This window comes from Podarcis erhardii (assembly GCF_964252035.2).
Source record: "Podarcis erhardii genome assembly, chromosome: 14".
In the NCBI taxonomy this organism is placed as follows: Eukaryota; Metazoa; Chordata; class Lepidosauria; order Squamata; family Lacertidae; genus Podarcis; species Podarcis erhardii.
In genome coordinates, this window is record NC_138503.1 from 5,492,465 (window position 1) to 5,512,742 (window position 20,278).

General features: G+C 43.7%; 3 protein-coding genes across 22 annotated transcripts in view; 2 read left to right on the forward strand and 1 right to left on the reverse strand.

Moving 5' to 3' along the window:
- The window catches only part of USP3 (ubiquitin specific peptidase 3), a 44,749-nt gene extending 36,624 nt beyond the window's left edge, over positions 1 to 8,125 (forward strand). For 2 of the 3 annotated variants that reach the window (XM_081839031.1, XM_081839032.1), the window contains exons 13-15: positions 1,776 to 1,889; positions 2,002 to 2,069; positions 5,366 to 8,125. In XM_081839031.1, the coding sequence (XP_081695157.1) occupies positions 1,776 to 1,889; positions 2,002 to 2,069; positions 5,366 to 5,531 (348 nt within the window). In that variant the 3' untranslated portion in view covers positions 5,532 to 8,125. The remainder of the gene's footprint in view (positions 1 to 1,775; positions 1,890 to 2,001; positions 2,070 to 5,365) is intronic. The other variant, XM_081839033.1, reaches the window with a different exon arrangement.
- A 152-nt stretch (positions 8,126 to 8,277) lies between these two features.
- Positions 8,278 to 18,898, forward strand: FBXL22 (F-box and leucine rich repeat protein 22). Its single transcript, XM_081839334.1, has 3 exons — positions 8,278 to 11,378; positions 17,213 to 18,109; positions 18,434 to 18,898. Exons 1-2 carry the CDS (start codon positions 11,044 to 11,046, stop codon positions 17,556 to 17,558), a joined length of 681 nt encoding a protein of 226 aa, XP_081695460.1. The 5' UTR covers positions 8,278 to 11,043; the 3' UTR covers positions 17,559 to 18,109; positions 18,434 to 18,898.
- The window catches only part of HERC1 (HECT and RLD domain containing E3 ubiquitin protein ligase family member 1), a 106,035-nt gene continuing 104,558 nt past the window's right edge, over positions 18,802 to 20,278 (reverse strand). For all 18 annotated transcript variants that reach the window (XM_081838577.1, XM_081838566.1, XM_081838565.1 and 15 more), the window contains one exon: positions 18,802 to 19,444. In XM_081838577.1, coding sequence (XP_081694703.1) covers positions 19,259 to 19,444 — 186 coding nt within the window. In that variant the 3' untranslated portion in view covers positions 18,802 to 19,258. The remainder of the gene's footprint in view (positions 19,445 to 20,278) is intronic.

Genomic DNA, 20,278 nt, shown 5'->3' on the forward strand with positions numbered 1-20,278 from the left:
AGCAGAAACGACTTACCTGATAATAAGCAACACTTAAGATAGAACAGACTCAGGAGGATTTATTTAAAAATTAGGATTCAAGGGACTGGAGTTTTAAAGGAAGGATCTTAGTGAGAGAGTGATTTTGATTGGCATAAGGAGATAGATATTCATATCACAAGCAAACCCCCCCCCCCCAAATAAAACCAACCTCCACTCTTCCAGTGTTACTGCTGCTAAGAGAATGAACAAGCAGAGGGAAATGGAAAACAGTGGCACAGGTCTGTCATATTACTTTATCATCCTTCCTATATGATTGAAGACATTCCTTCTAAAGTTATTCTTTGGTTGGAAGTTAGAGCTGTCAGTCACAAAATGCACTTCTCTTTCATGCCTGGCCTTTTCTATTATGGAGAGCTTGTAGAGAAAAGTTTGAACTTGTTGCCTGTTCCTTGGAAGCTTTGGAAGAAGCCTGATTTGCTTCAGAGAAGGTCCAAATCTCTTCAAAACAAGCCACTTTGAAAGTGCACGCTTGGACCAAAGTGAATGCACACCCCAAACCTGAAGTGGGATGTTGCTTCAGTGTTCATTCTGCGGTAAAATAGCTTGTATCTCAGAGCCGCAGTACTTTGTCGTTTTTGCTACTACATATGGGCCTTTTCGGGGGAGGAGGGGAAATGTTTTATTTCTGGAATTTTATCTTTAAGCAAACTTGGAAGTTTCTGCTAGGATCATGTGGATATAAATGTGACAGCTGCTTTGCTATGATATGCTCTTGACATGCAGAGGAGGTGGCAGGTCTGTTGTTTTTAAAGTACTCCTCCACGTACGATTGTGTCGCTGCTCACCCTAGTAATAGGGTTGTCAAATTTGCAGATGACACAACCGTGATTGGGCTCATCTCTGAAAGGGAGGGTGAAACGGACTATAGAGATGAGGTGGAGCGGCTGACAGAGTGGTGCAGAGCTAACAACTTGCTCATAAATACAAGGAAGACAAAGGAGCTTGTGGTGGACTTCAGGAGACAGAAGAGCAATGTCCAGCCACTTTTGATTGATGGGGTCTGTGTGGAGAGGGTAACAACGTTCAGATTTTTGGGTATTGAATTACAAGAGGATCTGTCCTGGAGTGTCAACACAAGGGGGCTTGTGAAGAAGGCGCAGCAGAGACTGTACTTTCTGAGAATCTTAAGGAAAAACCATCTTCCGCAGAAACTGCTGCTTGCCTTCTGTCACTGTGCCATTGAGAGCGTGCTCACTTATGGCTTATGTGTGTGGTACGGAAACTGTACTACCCAGGACAGGATGGGGTTGTGCAGAGTTGTGAAGGCAGCAGAGAGCATTGTTGGCTGCCCACTCTCCACCTTAGAGCAGATTTATGCCACAAGGTGCCATAGGAAGGCACTGGACATAGTAAAAGATCCATCGCATCCTGGTCACTGTCTCTTCGAGCTCCTGCCGTCGGGATGGAGATACAGGACGATGAAGACAAGAACGAGCCGTCTCAAGAACAGCTTCTTCTCCAGAGCGATCTCGGCCCTGAATGGGAAACCTGGACTTTGAAAGTCATCTAATCTTCCTTGCTGTATTATACTGTATTGTTTTAATTAGTGTTTTTATAGTTGTTCTGATTTTGTGTGGAGTGCCCTACCTGGGTGGATGGAGCAGCCAAGTAATTTTCGTTGTCTCCGAGAGGGGGCAATGACAATAAAGATGATGATGATGATGATGATGATTATTATTATTAAGGAATTTGTGGCATGTCCTTCGGCTTATGTGCCATTTTTAATTCCACAGGTGCTGTGCTTACATCTAAAACGCTTTCACTGGACAGCTTATCTGAGGAACAAAGTGGACACGTATGTTGAGTTTCCCCTGAGAGGCCTAGACATGAAATGTTACTTGCTAGAGGTACAGTGACTTGTCATGGGGAGCTGCTAGTCAGGGGCCCTGGAATGCTGCTGGGAAATTCTCAATTCCTCTTTTCTCTTGTCTCTCTTCCTTGTCCCCCTCCCAATTGCAGCCAGAAAACAGTGGTCCAGAAAGCTGTCTGTATGACCTTGCAGCTGTGGTGGTGCACCACGGTTCAGGGTGAGTATGATTGGACCCTGAAGGCTCTTTTGCCTTTCTGAGTTGATGATTGAAAGGCTTCTCTGCTGTAAAACCTGCATCACTCCACTGGGAACCAGACATTAACTGAAAAAGAATGTATGGGAACGACTGGAAGTGGTGACTAGAGAGGAAGCCTTGCTATGTCAACCTAATCTATGCAGAATGACCTGGTTAGCTTTGCTTATCTTATTAATTCCCATTTTAAGTTTAACAAATCAATAAAGAGATGCAACACTTTGCCTGAAAATATTGTCTGTGGTCCTGATTGAAATTTTATACAGTGGTGCCTCGCAAGACGAAATTAATCCGTTCCGTGAGGCTCTTCGTACAGCGGTTTTTTTGTCTTGCGAAGCAAGCCCATTGACAGCTTAGTGGATTAGCGCTATTGGCGGTTTAGCGGCTTTTAGCGATCAGCTGTTAAGCGGCTTATCAGCGGATCAGCTGATAAGCGGCTTAGCGCCTTAGGAAAAGGGGGGGGAGGGAAAAAAACCCGCAGGAACTCGCAAGACATTTTCGTCTTGCGAAGCAAGCCCATAGGGAAATTTGTTTTGCGAAGCGCCTCCAAAACGGAAAACCCTTTCGTCTAGCGGGTTTTCCGTCTTGCGAGGCGTTCGTCTTGCGGGACACCACTGTACTTCACAATCTTATTTGAGTTACTTAAATGAAATGAAAATCCATTTAATTCCTACATGAGAGGTAGCTGGTCACATTTGATTTTTTGTTTAAAAGTGCAGTCATCCAGGTGAGAAGCAGCTTGTTGTCAGAGGAGCTGTTATTTTTTTCAAAAGGAGAGCTCTCATATCTAGAAGACAAATGCCTCTTGATCTAGATTGGAGTCAAAATAAATTAACACACAAAAAGATAATTCAGAATTAGAACTATTTAAATGTGGTTTGGGATCTTGGTTCTTTCCCAAGACCCTGAATGGATTACAATCCAGCTGGCTTCACATTATATGGTCTGACTGTAACTGACCAGGCTACACTCTCAAAAATGATGTAGGCTGATTAGTGGCTGGTCTGTTAGACCAGTGTTTCCCAACCGGTGTTCCGCGGCACACTAGTGTGCCGCGAGACGTTGCCTGGTGTGCCGTGGGAGGGCACACTCATTGAAAGCAAACAAGCATTATGGCGGCGGCGGCAGCAGCAACGACGGCAGAGGCAGCGCTTAGGCCTGGCCCACATCGCCTCGGCTCCGGGCGCCGACGCCGCCCCCTCCTCCCGCCGCCAGGACGCGCGATTGGGTGGCGGGCGCTGGGCAGGCGGTGCTCCGCTGGCCCGGCTGAGGAGCGAGCGCAGGCGGAGAGGGGCGGTCGGGGCGCCGCTGCGCCTTCCCGGGGCGCCCAGTCCGTGCGCGGTGGGAGGCAGCTCCACTGGAGCCACTTACCTCGGAGGAAACGGGCACGGGGAGCAGGGCAGTTGGAGGAGGGCTAGGCCTCGACCCTGCGGCGGGGCAGGGTTAGGCGCGCCTCAGGCCGGCATCCGTCGGGGTTTCGCCCGCCCAGCTTGGGCCTGGGACCCGGCTGCAAGAAGTGCACCGCCAGCATTTAAAAATCGCCCCGGGACAGCGGAGGATTTCTCCGCTGTCCCGGGGCGATTTAAAAGCCCCCGGGAAGGCAGGCAGGGGGGACAAAGACTTTTGCCCCCCGCCCGCCTTCAGAAGAGGTCCAGGACCTCTTCTGAAGGCTGGCGGGGGGTGAAAGTCTTTGCTCCCCCCTGCCTGCCTTCCCGGGAGAGCGGAGAAACGCAGCGTGTTTCTCCGCTGTCCCGGACAGCTTTTGAAGGCAGGCAGAGGGGAGCAAAGACTTTCGCCCCCCGCCCGCATTCAGAAGAGGTCCAGGGCCTCTTCTGAAGGCGGGCGGGGGGCAAAGGTCTTTGCTCCCCCGTGCCTGCCTTCCCGGGAGAGCGGAAAGTCTTTGCTCCCCCCCTTCAAAAGCCGTCCGGGACAGAGGAGAAACGTGCTGCGTTTCTACGCTCTCCCGGGAAGGCAGGCAGGGGGGAGCAAAGACTTTTGCCCCCCGCCCGCCTTCAGAAGAGGTCCTGGACCTCTTCTGAAGGCGGGCGGGGGGCGAAAGTCTTAGCTCCCCTCTGCCTGCCTTCAAAAGCTGTCCGGGACAGCGGAGAAACACGCTGCGTTTCTCCGCTCTCCCGGGAAGGCAGGCAGGGGGGAGCAAAGACTTTCACCCCCCGCCAGCCTTCCCGCCTGCTTGTAGCAACAGAAAAAGAAAATGCAGTGCTGAATAGCCTCTGGCAAAAACAGGGCCGGAGGTTCTTCCTGAAGCCAACAGCATCAACTAAATAAGTCATATTTATTTTTCTGTATGACATGAGGAGAGGTAGCCACTCTTGCTTCATGCACCAGGCATTGTGGAGACCCTAGCTGGTTGATTATGGGCTAAACTGCTGGCAAATTTAAGGAGACGGTCATTTTCCGCCTTGGCTAACTAAGTGCTGGGAATAGAATTAGAGAAGTATTCCGGCAGAATCCGAGACCAGGGAAAAGAGTCGGCAGAAGAAGACTGGAAGAAATTTAAAGACTATTTGCAGAGGCATTGCAAAATTAATGGACAATAGAGGGATGTTGGACAGAAATTAAGTGGTTACCAGCTGTAAGGTAAAGGTTGAGCAATAAGTTATAATAAGTTATAATAAGGATTTGCTGAGTTAAGAATTTGAACTGGAATACAAAAGGGGGAGGTGAGAGGAGGTCTGGGAAACAAGTTAATGGAAATAAGTAATGGAAATTATATTTGTTTTAACTGTTTTTAATTTTGTATCTTTGTATTTTTGTTATTTTTTGTGTATTTTTGTTTTTTGTATTAATTTGGAAACTCTAATAAATATTTATAAAAAAAGAGAAGTATTCTAGTCAAAAAGTAAGGCAGTGAAGACCAAACTAATGGAGAGCACGCCCAATGGATGAGCAGGCAGGACTGAAGAGGTGCAGACTTTTCCCAGTGGATGCTTCAGACTTGCCTAAGCCCAGCCTTGAGAGTGAGCAGGAGGAGAGAACCTCTTCCACCAACAGGCTGCGTTTATCTTTGCATGGCTATGTGCCTAAGGCTCCTGAGCATTAGAAGGCATTCTGGAAATGTTTCATATCAGTGTTTGCGTTGGATGTATCCAATGGAGGAAAGGCAGTTGAGGCACGGCAAGTATTTTAAGATGAGGGAAATAGCTAAAACCAGGATCCTTCCCCATGACCTGTTAGCCTTATTTTTAAAATAGAAAGCAGTGAGTTAATTTCCCTCATGCTATGTTTCTTGATGTTCTCAGGGTTGGCTCTGGACATTATACAGCCTATGCGACTCATGAAGGCCGATGGTTCCATTTCAATGACAGCACCGTGACGCTGACTGATGAGGAGACGGTGGTGAAAGCCAAGGCTTACATCCTCTTCTATGTAGACCGGCAGGCCAAATCGGCATCTGATAAACTTTAATACCTCTTCCTGCCCTGTGCATATCAAGTCCATCAGACAAAACATTTCCAATCCTCCACAGATACTTGATCCAAGACTCTTGATTTCATTGTGCACTTTTCATTTTTTTTTCTTGTGGGTTCTGGTTTTATTTTGTCAGTAGTAGAATATTTGATTTGTTAACATGGACACAAGCTAACTGTTGTTAGTCATACCAGGAAAAAAACCCCACCTCATTTGCTACTTCAACCCAATTTTTATATATAGTTTCAAGAGCTACTTTAGTTGTTTGACTTTGTATATCATTGTATATCAATGTTGGAGTTTGCTTTCTGAAGGCACATTTACATCAAAGAAACTTGAATCCTTCTAATAAGCACATTTGTGTACCTAATTATGAAATAGTCTGGAGGCTTTCAGCTGTTTGGGAAGGCTTTTTTTCTTAAGATCAAGGACTTGTACCAAACACTTTATGTATGGACAGTTGTTTGGCTGCCTGTAAAAAGAAAAGGAGTGTATGAATTGTGGCCTCATTCAACAGGCCATGTAATCGCTGCTACTCTTTGTCTATGGAGGCTGCTTTCTTTCAAAATTCTCTGTAGCTGGCTTCATTGTTTATCATAGGAATTTGCTCCATTTTTTCATTTCTCCTTTAAAGCAAGAGGAAAGATTAGTGTTCTACAGCGATTAAGCTATAAAAAAGCTGAAAAAATTCAGGATTTGCTAGTCTTTCCTTTAAGATTAGAACTGTGTGTATAATCCATCTCGTAATACTATCATGCATCATTTTGTCTTGTGATGCCTTGAAGGTAGAATGGAATAGGTAAAATTGCCATCCCTGTATCATGGAAGCAGCAGTCTTGGGTGACTGCAAATGTAGAGACTATAGTCTTCACTAGTATTAATAATCCCTGTTGCAGCATTGCAATCCTGGGTTCCTTGTTGGCATTTCTTTGCTCTGCATCTTGTGGTTTGTTGCTGCAGATTTGGTTTACAGTTGTAAGGAGCCCAGCCCAGCAGGGATTTTGGCTCTCACTGACTAGTTCAAATGAACAGAAAGAAGGGTGCTCTCTTGCAACTCTGGCTATTTTGAGGAGAGGCTGGCCCCCTCAGATTGTGCCCATGTGCTTTACACATACTTGCTTTTTCACACACCCAATAGGAAATTATAGCACCATTTTGTGGTGCTGTGCTCACCCCAGGGTTTCAAATTAGAGAAGAGAATCGGGTCGCTGGAGTTTGTAATGAACCTCAGTGATGCCCAAAGGGCCCATGGTAGGGTTGTGATCCAAGTTCCCTGGGATTATAACCCTGAATTAGCATCTGCTTAAGTGAGGAGGCAGAGCGAAAACATCAGGTCACATTATGTGCTATATTTCCTCAGCACCAGCTCCTGCTGGAATTAAGGAGGAAGCTTCAGAAAGTAATGTAAATGTGCCTTTCTTAAAAATTGGCTATGTTAAATAGCTGGGTCTGGTTCTCATTTCTCCCCTTTCTCTTCCACCTTTTGCCTCCCTCTTCCCCTCCTCCTTTTTTGTCATGGTATCTTTCCCCTGTGTGAAGACCTTCTTTCTTTTTGGAATGTGGCAGTTGAAATGCAATGCACTTACTTGTTCCTGTTTTTGAAGCCAGCTGTGCGGTGGCTCAGGCACGTCAGTTTGGACAAAGAAGCCTTTTCCTAATTTAGCTCCACCCACCCCTGCAAACACAAATGTCTAATCAGTGAGTTGTGGCAACACAAGTTATTTCTCTTCCTGGTGGAGATTTCCTTATCCGCTGGATTATACTCAGTGAGTCGTGTCAAAGTGACAGATTTGAAGCAGTCAAAGTGTGTACTGCGCCTGGATTAGTATTTTATTTTTACCCTTGTTCGTATAACCTGAGTCTAAAGGGGAGGGTGGGGGGACTTTTTCAGTTCTGCCACCTCAGCTGCCAGGTGTAGCACTGCCAGCCAGTGACAGTTATGGGCAGGAATGTGCAGCTGGTAATATAGGTAAGCACTAGAGATGCTCTCTGAAAAAGCACTGGCTTAGTTCACGCTAGTTATCAACACTTCCCAATTAAAGGTTGCTCCCCTGTGCAGTTGTTGGGAACCATGCCCTGTCTAACCCCCCCTCCACCCACCCCATTTCCTGCAAGATGAAGCCTGTCTGCTTCACAAATGGTCCACCACCACCACCCCAAAGGTGCTCTGCCTAGGAAGTTCTGTTGATGGACCAGAGTGTTTACATTCCACAGACAAAAGGATTAGGCAACTAAGACCCAACTACAAAGGTAAGAGGCAGTCAGAGTTTCAGGCACTTGTGGTGACTGGTTGGAAATGGCAGTGTGGTGCTTTTCTCTCCCCCCCCCCCCCCCCCCGTTCTCTCTCTTTCACTCTCTCGCTCTCACTGGAGTGGTGATATGCATCTTGAATACCCTTTGGTGCCTGCGTGCATGAGAGGGGCCTTGGGGTTCTAGTGCCATAGCTGTGATTGTTTGCCATTAAAATATTGTGTGTAATCCTCGGTGAGGACTGTTGAGCATTTCGGAAGGGGATTGTTGGCCACAATTCAAATTCCTTCATAGAACATATTCCTCTGAAAGATTTGCCATTAAAGTCTTTTCTCTCTGTGCTCATTGTGTAAGAATCAGTTTTCCTGAGCTTCTGGAAGAAGAGCCCTTTAATGAACTAGATTTACATTTTTGATCAGGGCAAGTAAGAATTGACAGAAGTTCCTGGAAAAGCTCCAGGAAAGCTGGCAGGGAACTTTTTGTAAAAGCTGGTGGAACAGGTTTTTTTCAAGGCCGGAACTGGATCATACTTGTATACCAGGATTGCCACACTTTGTAGAGCAAAAAAAGAGGACACATTCCTTAGGTTATCCTCCTAAGGAAACATGCATACATTTAAGTGGTTAACATTTTATTATAGCACAATCACGTATCAAAATATGTACAATTACTCAAAGAAAAACAATATCCTAGTAATGCTTTGAAACTGTTGGAATATAGCATTTAAACCACATTAAGTAAGCTTTCTTTATTTTTTAATCCTAAATATTATTTCTAATACTTTTAGGTTATTGGGAAATCTTCCAGTGTTTGTGTTCATTATGCAGAACATGACATACTTCAGTTTTGTTTCCTAAATGTAAGCCAAAAATGTTAGATTCCAATCAGTTTAAAGCACTGATAATTTTCCAGAAAACTCTTCACCACTGCTAAGTTAAGGAGGGAGACCAGAAGGACCGAGAGGCCACATGCCCAGGGCCCGATGCAGCCAGGGGGGCAGGGGAGAGGCCAAACTACAGGAGCTGCGCTCCAGCGGAAGATCCTTTGCAGCCTCAGAGCCTGGCTTCTCCTCCCTCTTCTCCCCCAGGGATATGCCTGCCTCCCTCACTCTGGAATAACGATGTTTCCTTCTTCCCTAAGTCTGACCAGTGGAGGGTGGTGTGGAAGAGGAGGAGGAGGAGGAGGAGGAAGTGGCTATGGCGTTGCGGCTCTAACCTGCCAGCCAAGTCCCAGCAAAGCACACTAGCTCCAGCAGGAGCCCAGATTTGACAGCTCCTTTTTGCTGCCGCTTCTCCCCTGCTGCATGCACAACTCCTCGCTCCAGCCAGCCGCCAAACCCAGACATTTTGCCAAATTTATAAATTCTGCCTGGAGAGAAATTTTGACCATGAAAAAGAGGTCGTGTCCAGGAAAAACCAGACATATGGCATCTCTATGTACGCAGAGTATGTTTGGCTAAATATTTCTTGTAGGTTCCTCCCCTTTGCAGACTCGATACAAGGATTGCATTATTTCTTTTAGTCAGCTGTTGTGTGTTTGCATCCTTGATCATTTAGAACAGCTGTGTGGAGCCTTTCTGTAGAACAGCCCCTGTCCAGTCAATGACAGCCTCTCATTCCCCCAGCAGGGGTTCTTGGAAGGGGCTCCAAGAGGAACGGCTTCCTTTCATTTCCATTCTCTTGCACCTCCACTGAGGTTTCTGTTCCTTTTTAAGGGAATACGTTTCACCTGGGGCTATGGGTTGTGCTTCATGAAGAACCCAGATGGGCATTTGCAGGGCATGTGGTCAGTGTGTCAGACTAGCCCATGAGTGACCAGGGTTCAAATCCCCACTCAGCAGAGAAGTTCCCTGGGTGACTGGGCTACATCACGATACAATAATCTTTATTGTCCATGCAGCACAACGAAATTGAAAAAATCTACACCAGACATTCAAAAACCAACAAGCCAGCTATCCCAGCCTGGTTAACACCCTAAAAACTCTGATACCCCATAATTAAATACAATATACTCCCATAGAGACTACCTTACACTGCATTTAAAACCAAAATCACATTTGGATAGAAACAGGGTGCTTCTGAGGGTAAAAAGAGGGCAAGACTGTTTCTTGAAGGAAATGTGAGATATAGATGCAATAATAAATCAAAAGAGGACACAGGGAGCGATACGGCTGCCTCCCCTCCTCAAGATGCAAAGGAGCTGAATGGATTAATTTTTGCCCAGATCTTTTCTTCTCACAGGCTGGGTCTGTCTGTCCTTGGGGATGTTTAAATATAACAAAGGCCAAGCTGGAGCCTTGGGTGCCAGAGCAGGTGCCTTAAAGCAGCTTCTGGCTGGCAGTAGCTGGTCACACCCAAGCAGTGGGAAGGTGGGCTTCAGTTCTGTAGTTTGCATCCAGGCAGGCAGCAAGGTAGGAGAGCAGAACTACTTCACAAATGACTGGGTGAACCTTTTAACTCCTAACCAAGCTCAGAGCTCTCATCATTTCTTAGAAGTCTCTGGAAATTTCCTCTACTTCTCATCTCTGTTTAACCAAATACATGAACTATGTAGCTGAAGTGTCCCATTCTGCAACATGATGAGACCTTCACAACAAAAAGTAACAGAACCTGCCCCCCCCCAAGCTAGCAATAACTACTCCATCATTTGAGAGCTCCTGACTTTTAAGTAATGACTGCATCCAGTTGTTGTCCAGCAAACTAGGTGCTGCTCATCCAGGGCTTTGAAGCAGTGTGTCTTAAACTTGCATTGTAGAATCTTAGTGGATTTATATAGTGTGTAAATCTTGGCTGTCTCCCCCATGTGGCCTGCCTTTGGTGCACAGCCGTTCTTTGAAATCAGGAGCTGCCCTGGTATGATGTGAACCAGCTTCAGACCTTTTACAGGGGAAGCAGTGGCTTTATCCATCATGTGACATAAACAGATGGGTGGGCTGGGAAGCGCTCTAAACAAGCAGAAACCACCTCCTAAACATGAATAGTCTCGGAGGCGAATAAATCCTTTTAAGGCAAGATTTGACTAAACTAAGCCATTTTGCTCCTGCTCTAGCCATTCCACGGGGAGAAGAGACTGAGTCTGCAGCCAGCCTCCCCTTGATCCTTGCCCTTTTTTGAAACGCCTTTGCCAGCTGGCAGCCAAAAATAGCTTCCATTCCACACCATATTTGTGCAAGAGACCAGAAGTGACTTGGAAGCCGTTCAGGCCTCCTGTCTTGTTGCTGAAACATACCATACCTTCTCCCTACAGCCACTCCGTGGCAATGCATATCACACAGATGAATTGGGAATGCCTTCTGCACATCTTCTCCTTTTTGGATAAAAAGAGCAGGAAAAATTTAGCCCAGACTTGTGTTAAGTTGTTCAGGGTCTTTCAGGATCCCTCGTTATGGCCTCTGCTGCATTTTCATTCTCCTGCAGAACTGACCAAGAACAACTTTGTTCTGGGACCAGCCTTGCGCCACCTCTCCATCTGCTGGCATTCCAGCCAAGTCAAAGTGTGCAACGTTGAGAACTGGATGAAGAGCACCTTGCAGCAGAACATCTGCAAGACCCATGAGCACATAGTCAATAACTTTTTACAACAAGTTTGCAACAGGTAAGTTCTTAGGCTGTGAAATGCTTAATAAAATGGGTGGCTTCTGTGATAGATGGGAGTTGCATAGGCTGCAGTTGTACAATCTGATTCCTCTTAGATTTTCTGCGGTTTCGCATCAGAATCACAGTTCTTTTGTTTACATGCATTTCTTGAGTACTCTTCAATCATTGTAACAGGCAGTACAACACAATATTTCTAGTATGGTTCTTCCTATTCTTATCCCTTATTTCCTCCCCATGGGACCATTCCAACATCTTTTTAAGGTGAAAAAAATCAAATCAGGCATAGCAGCCTTCTATGCTTTGGAATTTCCAGCATGTGCTTTATATTGGCCAGCTACTCCAAGCAGTTTTCAAATGGATGTTATTGCCCTCCAGCTAAAGCAAACGAATTTTGGGCCCCTCCTTGATTTCACTGTAGGAAGATTAACTATTGATAGCCTAAGACAAGGTACAACTAATTCCACAGCTGCAAAAAGGTCACTCCTTCCAGAGTGTGGGAAAAATACAAAAACCTGCTGGAAAGGAAAACCCCTCTATGGCTTTCACCCATAGAAGCAATCTCCTTGAAAAAAGGAAATATGGACTGAGACTGGGCAACACAGAGTTTTTGAACTTTACAGAGGCAAAGATTAAGAAATATGAGGACATTACAGAAGCAGGAAGGGACTAGTTAAAATTGAATGAAATGTTCAAAATCAAAAAAATGGTTTTATGAATCAAAGCTCACAATTTGAAAGGGGGTTATAGAGAACACAGAAAAATTGATTTCTAGAATGTATAAATTGTTATTAGAGTGGGAAATGCTGGTAAAACCAGGAATGATACATAAGGCAAGGGATATAGGAATATAATAGTGAACTGAATGCATGGAATAAACTATGGAACTAAAATTTACTGCGTGTTATACATTAAAAGAGAATTATATGGGGAAACCCAGCCAGATGGTGGGGTATTATTAATAATAATAATTTAAAAAGTATGAAAATGATATATAGGTGGTATCTAGCACCTAGTAAGTTGCCGAAGATGTATAAGTCAGAACTAGATACTGCTGGAAGTGTAAGGAAAATTGAGGTACCTTCTACCATATGTGGTGGACATGTAAAGTAGTAAAAGGCTTCTGAGAGATTATTTATAATGAAATTATTTTTTGGGTGAAAAGGTCTTTTATAAAAATGCCAGAAGCTGGTATTTTAGGAATAATTGGTTCAGGTATACCCAGTGATCTGAAAAATATTTTAATGTATGCAACAACGGAAGCCTGAATGGTGTACGCTAAAAACATGAAAGGAGGGCACAATATCAACAAAGGAAGAATGACAGGTGAAATTAATGCTAGACTAACTGATAGAATAACAGCAGGAACAAAAAGTCTTTAAAGAAGATTAGGAAAAAATTATGGAGTATTTGAAAAAAATTTGTAAGCAACTTAAAATGTTAGCAGGATTAGAACAAATTTAGCAGTAAAATTATAAATGGAGGAAAAACTGGAAGAGAAAGAATAAGGAGAAAGAAGAGAAAGAATAAGGAGTACAGTTTGGTATTTCCTAGGTATTTGTTCTAAGAAGGCTTCTGATTTCTTTTGAGCTTTATTTTTTTGGGAGTTCGTTATGTGCCATCTCCCCTTTTTTTGGACACATTTACAATTCTACCACATATAAATTAGCATATCCTCTATTTCTGAACACTTCCAACACAAGTTGGATCTTTTCTTGTACATTCTAGAGATTTTACTGGATGTCAGAAACCATCTGTAAGGTCATTTTCTGGATATTCTCTTTAATTGTGCAACATGCCAAAAAAAATATTGTCTTCCAGTTTTTCCCATGTAGATAGCTCAATATTATGTCCAATATCTGATGCCCAATGTATCATTGCTGCCTTCACTAACTCATCTTTTGTTTCCCATTCTAATAGGATTTGGTATACTCTTGGTAAGTTTCTCGGTTGCTTCCTAATAGTGTGCTTTCAAACTCTAACCCGCCTTCCACAAACCCTCTTTCTTTATCTCTCCTATATATCTTGCTTGAGTATACTGAAACCAGTGTGTGACTACTCCTGTTAGTAGCTCTCAATTTTTGAGTCTGGTAGTGTCATCCTTAAATTCCAGTAAGTCTTTATATGTCCCCCATTTTTCCTCCAAATTGATCTTTTATTGCTACCACCTCTATTGGGGATACCCAGCATGGGTTCTTTCTTTCTAACAGGTCTCAGTACCTACTCCATACATTGTGTAGACTTCCTAATCATATGGTTGAAGCAGCCTTTATGTACTTTATTGTTGTTGCTTAGTCGTGTCCGACTCTTCGTGACCCCCTGGACCAGAGCATGCCAGGCACTCCTGTCTTCCACTGCCTCCCGCAGTTTGGTCAAACTCATGCTGGTAGCTTCGGGAACAGTCCAACCATCTCGCCCTCTGTCGTCCCTTTCTCCTTGTGCCCTACATCTTTCCCAACATCAGGGTCTTTTCCAGGGAGTCTCCTCATGAGGTGGCCAAAGTATTGGAGCCTCAGCTTCACAATCTGTCCTTCCAGTGAGCACTCAGGGCTGATTTCCTGCAGAATGGAGAGGTTTGATCTTCTTGCAGTCCATGGGATTCTTAAGAGTCTCCTCCAGCACCATAATTCAAAAACATCAGTTCTTTGGCAATCAGCCTTCTATATGGTCCAGCTCTCGCTTCCATACATCATTACTGGGAAAACCATAACTTTAACTATATGGACCTTTGTCGGTAAGGTGATGTCTCTGCTTTTTAAGGTGCTGTCTACGTTTGTCACTGCTTTTCTCCCAAGAAGCTGGTGTCTTTTAATTTCGTGACTGCTGTCACCATCTGCAGTGATCATGGAGCCCAAGAAAGTAAAATCTCTCACTGCCTCCATTTCTTCCCCTTCTATTTGCCAGGAGGTGATGGGACCAGTGGCCATGATCTTAGTTTTTTTGATGTTGAGCTTCAGACCATATGTTGCGCTCTCCTTTCACCTTCATTAAAAGGTTCTTTAATTCCTCCTCACTTTCTGCCATCAAGGTTGTGTCATCTGCATATCTGAGGTTGTTGATATTTCTTCCAGCAGTCTTTTTTTAAATATATAAATAATATTTATTAAAGTTTTAACAAAAAGAAAAGAGTTACAACGCATTAAACAGTAAACAAACAAAAAAACCACACAGAGAAAAATACAAAACAGCAAAAACAGTCACCTGCATACACCAAAGAAGAAAAAGAAAAACAAAGAAAAAAGAACTGAAAATAAAAGCTCCAATTTTTAAGTTCATATTTAACAAACTTTCTTTGTTGACCTCCTCACGCCTCCCTTTTTTGTGTTCCTCTTTGTCCAATCAAGTACAGCAAATCCTTACCCTCTTTCAAAACTTATTTCTAATTATTATAATCGCTTCTATTATGTCTCCGATCTTTCCTCCTTATAATTAAACACCTTTAACATATTGTTTACTTTTGACATAATATAACCTTGTTCTTTCACCCTTTTTCTGTTACATTTTTGCATACTTTTTTAACACTGTATCACTAATGCCATATTGTTTTTCTATCCAACATCATTTTAGCATTCATAAACTTTGCAGTGTTTCTGCAGATAGTTCTTAAACTTCTTCCAGTCCTCTTCGATCGTTTCTTCTCCCAGGTCTCGGATTCTGCCAGTCATTTCCGCCAATTTCTTCCGGCAGTCTTAATTCCGGTTTGGGATTCATCCAGTCCAGCCTTTCGCATGATGAATTCTGCATATAAGTTAAATAAGCAGGGAGACAATATACAGCTTTGTCGTACTCCTTTCCCAATTTTGAACCAATCAGTTATTCCATATCCAGTTCTAACTGTAGCTTCTTGTCCCACATAGAGATTTCTCAGGAGACAGATGGGGTGATCAGGCACTCCCATTTCTTCAGGAACTTGCCATCATTTTCTGTGGTCGACACAGTCAAATGCTTTTGCGTAGTCAATGAAGCAGAAGTAGATGTTTTTCTGGAACTCTCTAGCTTTCTCCATAATCCAGTGCATGTTTGCAATTTGGTCTCTGGTTCCTCTGCCCCTTCAAAATCCAGCTTGCAATTCTGGGAGTTCTCAGTCCACATACTGCTTAAGCGTGTCTTGTAGAATTTTAAGCATAACCTTGCTGGCGTGTGAAATGAGTGCAATTGTGCGGTAGTTGGAGCATTCTTTGGCACTGCCTTTCTTTGGGATTGGGATGTAGACTGATCTTCTCCAATCCCTGTGGCCACTGCTGAGTTTTCCAAACTTGCTGGCATATTGAATGTAGCACCTTAACAGCATCATCTTTTAAAATTTTAAATAGTTCAGCTGGAATACCATCACTTCCACTGGCCTTTACTTTACTTTACTCTTGTACAAATAACTGTGCCAACCAAACCTCAAGTCATATCCTTCTAAATCCAGAGTCCTCGCATCTTTAAATTCCACCCACTCCTTCATTCATACCAGGCATGCTGCCTCATAATATTTTTAAATCTGGGAGGGGAAATCCCCCTCTACTCTTCTCATCTATCAAAATTTTGTACTTGATCCGGTTATAGAATACAGCTCATGAAGCCAGAGACCGTAGCACACACAGTTTCTGATGTGTATAACCTGGCTCTGAATGTTGCTCTGTGTTCTTCAGTAAAATTTCAATAGCCTGAGCTTGTGGGATAGAGTGTTCTACACAGCCAATCTGAGGTCTATCAAGCAATTCTCCCAACTCCTGGAGCAGCTGAAAGACTAACAAATATTAGGGCATAAGATGCCCTTACATTAGGGTCCATTAGATGCCCTTACAGGGTCCATTCACACAGATTGGTATTGAACAGCAGAAAAGCTTCAGTACCCAATGTGTGTATGCACCCTCCTCTTAGGTTGCTGAATGGTGAAGTCTTCCTAAGACTGCAAGGCAGAGAAGTAGCCTCCATGCACTTGTGATGGCTATATTCTGCCTCTAGCTACCAGTTATGAGGAAACATCAGGAGGGCTTCTGCTCTCTTGCTGGGCAGAATGCAAGCAGGGAATGCTGTAAGATGATAGGTCTGTGGTCTGATCCAGCAGGTTCACCTCTGCATGACTTTACCTCACTTAAGTTGGAATAACCTTCCCAGTCTGTTTAACTAGCTTATATTTGATATGTTCTAAATATTTTGAGGTTAGCTAGATTATAATATTGGGATATGCTGCAGAGGGATATTCCCTATTGGTCTGATGCTGCAAATGCAACAGTTTTGTGGAACCTAATGGATTAAAATTTATTCTGGCATAAGCTTTGTGGAGCAGGGAAAGGGAATTCATGGCCCTCTAGCTGTTAGTATAAATAAAAAATTATCATCATCATTACCAAACTTGAAGCTCCCAAATTAGTCACCCTGGAATTAGAAAGTCCACTTGATTAGATGATTGAAGCATTATCCTAAGTTACATCCATAGCCATACATACATGGTTTGGAGAGGGTTTTGTAATAATAATAATAATAATAATAATAATTATTATTATTATTATTATTAATACCCCGCCCATCTGGCTGAGTTTCCCCAGCCACTCTGGGCGGCTTCCAATCAAGTGTTAAAAACAATACAGCATTAAATATTAAAAACTTCCCTAAACAGGGAAGTTGTACGTTTGAGGGAAATTAATGGCCATTGTTAATGCAATTTATTACTGTATTCTATGGGCTGTTTGCTCCTAGAGAACATGGTCAGTATAAAGTCTCATTTGAAATAGTGCTATGTTTTCTGCTTCATATAGATATGGACCAGAGTTTGAATTGGCTTCAGTGGAGTGAAGGGTGTGGCTTACGTTTTACTTTTCTAACCTATAGCATTCATTCTTTCAGATGCCCCAACTTGCTGTCTTTGATGCTGTCTGGATGTGGCCATGTCACAGACGACTGTATCACACTGCTTCTGATGAGCTGCTCCTGTCTGAGCACTCTCCAACTTGAAAATTGTGTCCAGATAACTGACCGGACTTTGGAAGCTGTAATACTCTATGCTACGTCTTTAGAAATTTTACATGTGGACTTCTGCAGGAATATAACTGAGGCTGGTTTGCAGCAAGTCCGTAAAAATCGGCCATTGCTCTCTCTAAAAGCAGAGAGAAGTGCAGACATGATCCCAGACAAAAAGCCAGGCAGCAACTCGCCTGCAGAAAGAGCGTTCAAGAAGCTGCTGTGGCACTAAGCCAAGAGAGAAGCTGCCGGGCTCTGTGCTCTTTCTGTTGTGAGATGATGACCATGCGCATACAGTCACCTGGCTGTTCTCATGCACAAACTCACTAAACTGTGAGAATGGCAAACCCCTGGAGTTAGGTACTCAGAACTAGCAACCACACAGCTGACTGAAAAGTTTGCAGAGCCAGAGGAATTTGTTAAGTGTGGGGTGTGGAACAGTTCCTGATGGTTTGGGAACATTAAGTGTTCAATTTCATAAAGTGCTTTGGCTTTTGTGCTTTTTTTTTTTTTTTTTTAAGGTTACTTAGTAAGATCCAGAAAGAACCCGCTCTTGATGTTGTGGGAATGCATTTTTTCCTCCATTTGGGCAGGGAACAGCTGGGTTCCTCCAGCTGTTTGACACCAAACTCTTCCCTGACCATTACTAGCCTTGGGCTGGTGTGAGGTGGAGGGTCCCAGCTGCTTTATTTACTGGAATCTCAAAAATACCTCAAAAACTGACAAAGGAAATTGCTACCTTACAATGGCTTAAACTCTACCGTGTCTCTTAGTGCAAATCATGTAACAGTGGTGCCTCGCAAGATGAAATTAATCCGTTCCGTGAGGCTCTTCGTATAGCGGTTTTTTCGTCTTGCGAAGCAAGCCCATTGACAGCTTAGCGGATTAGCGCTATTAGCGGTTTAGCGGCTTTTAGCGGATCAGCTGATAAGCGGCTTAGGGCTTAGGAAAAGGGGGGGGGAAAGGGAAAAAACCCCGCAGGAACTTGCAAGACATTTTCGTCTTGCGAAGCAAGCCCATAGGGAAATTCGTTTTGCGAAGCGCCTCCAAAACGGAAAACCCTTTCGTCTAGCGGGTTTTCCGTCTTGCGAGGCGTTCGTCTTGCAGGGCACCACTGTAACTGCAATTCTTCACTACTCTTTACTTTTATACTAACTTCCTTTGAAAGCCCTCTCAGATTACCACTCCTCTGGGACTGTAAGAAAAAGTAGCATTGCATCCACAGCTGCACAATTAAGACTAATTGTTGAGCCATAAGACAAAAGTGAGTGAACAAAGCACATGTCCTGTTTTGATGTTCCAGCTCTCATTGGAAGTCCTGTAGTTTCATGTGCCAGATTACAGAAGCCTCCATCTCGGTTTCATCTGTCAACCTCATTTAAGGAAATTAATATACTGTGGAAGACAAACTGGAGACCCAAATGGCAAGCCACAGTTCTGGGTCAGCACCATGTCAAATATTGACAAAACCACAGTTCAGTTCTTGAATTTGCTTTATTTTCTCTGCATAAGGAACCCTGGACAGGCATTTCAAATTAAAACAAAAATAAATATATGAATATTCATGTAAAACTGTCCTTTCTAATGAACAATTATACACAATGTACAACTCTTCATGTTCACTGGGAGGGTTTACAAAATGTACCATTCCCAACAAAAATGCACCAGAAAGGCTCCATGCAAACTTATCAAAAGTGAACAAAAATATGGGAGGAGGGGGAGGGGGAGAAAACCCTTACTGATCTCACTTTTTGCATTTTTTTTTTTGTTTACAGTCACAAAAAAATAAACACATCTAAGTTTTGTTACATTTAGAGTAACTAAAAAGGTGGCAGCTGTTTATGTTCCTAAAACATCTATTGTTACCATAAAATGGTGTCAACATTGAAATCTGACATGGGCGAAAAAGGCAGATGATTTTTGTCCACAGAGTTAATAATCTGTGTCTGAGCCCTCAGCGTTGTCCACATTTCGGGACAGCATGTAATTGTCCATATCTATAGACCTGCAATTGTTGATTGCATAGCGCAAACGCTCGGCCATGATTAGCTGACTGGAATAGGGTGGGAGCCTCAGTTGAAAGAAACAAGTCTGTGAGGTAGGCAAGCTGTCGTAAGGCTGTGGAGAGGAAGAGAAAGGAAGACGGTTAAGCAGAAAAGGAAGCAGCCTAGGCTGTTTGGTTTTTTAAGAACCCTCTTAAGAGTCAGAAAGGCCCAGCCAGGCAGGCTCCTCTTGGCTCCAAGGTCCCCCTTTCCCAACATTAACAAGTGGCAAGGTGAGAGGAAATAGCAGATAACACTGTATTTCCAGTTCTGTGCAATGAAGACTTCCAAACATACTTGGATTCTCCACTGCTGACAGAAACTTTGGGGACCCAATATTTTTTATTCTTCCTGGTGTTAATGGTATTGTCATTGTTGTTGATATTAATATTCAAGGGGGGGAATACCTTCCCTTGAACCACCCCAAAGCTCAGGATTCTTCTCAAGAGTCATCTGAATCCAGTGTTCACTTCTAAAAACCACCCTTTTCAGAGTTTGCATTGGCAATGCAGGGAAAGCTCAGGCAGGTATCTGCGTCGCATCCTTTCCTCCCTCACTTTGCAATACATACTGGAGGACGGAAGCTGGCAGAGGAGTGTGTGGGGACCAAGATACTCATGGGGGTGGGGTGGGAGATGTTGAGTGTGGGATTTCCAAACTGGCAATATGATTTGTGCTACCTCTCCCCCATTTCAAAAAAATATACCCTGAGAGAGATGCCTACAGCCCAGCTTCTAAAGATCACTTTCTATTCTATGGAGAGATCTAGATCCATCCTATACAGGATAGAAGAGAAGATTTAAAAACAACAACTGGCTGTCATTGTGATAGGATGACAGGAAAGACACCCCCCACCCCACATTCTCCTGTAGATCCCCATCAGAGGCCTTTCACCAACACCACACATCTC

Bases quoted from the DNA above. Each gene is read 5' to 3' on its own strand.
- FBXL22 (XM_081839334.1), top strand. From the start codon at position 11,044: ATGCATATCACACAGATGAATTGGGAATGCCTTCTGCACATCTTCTCC. The intron at 11,379-17,212 runs GTAAGTTCTTAG...TCATTCTTTCAG, and splicing joins TTACAACAAGTTTGCAACAG to ATGCCCCAACTTGCTGTCTT.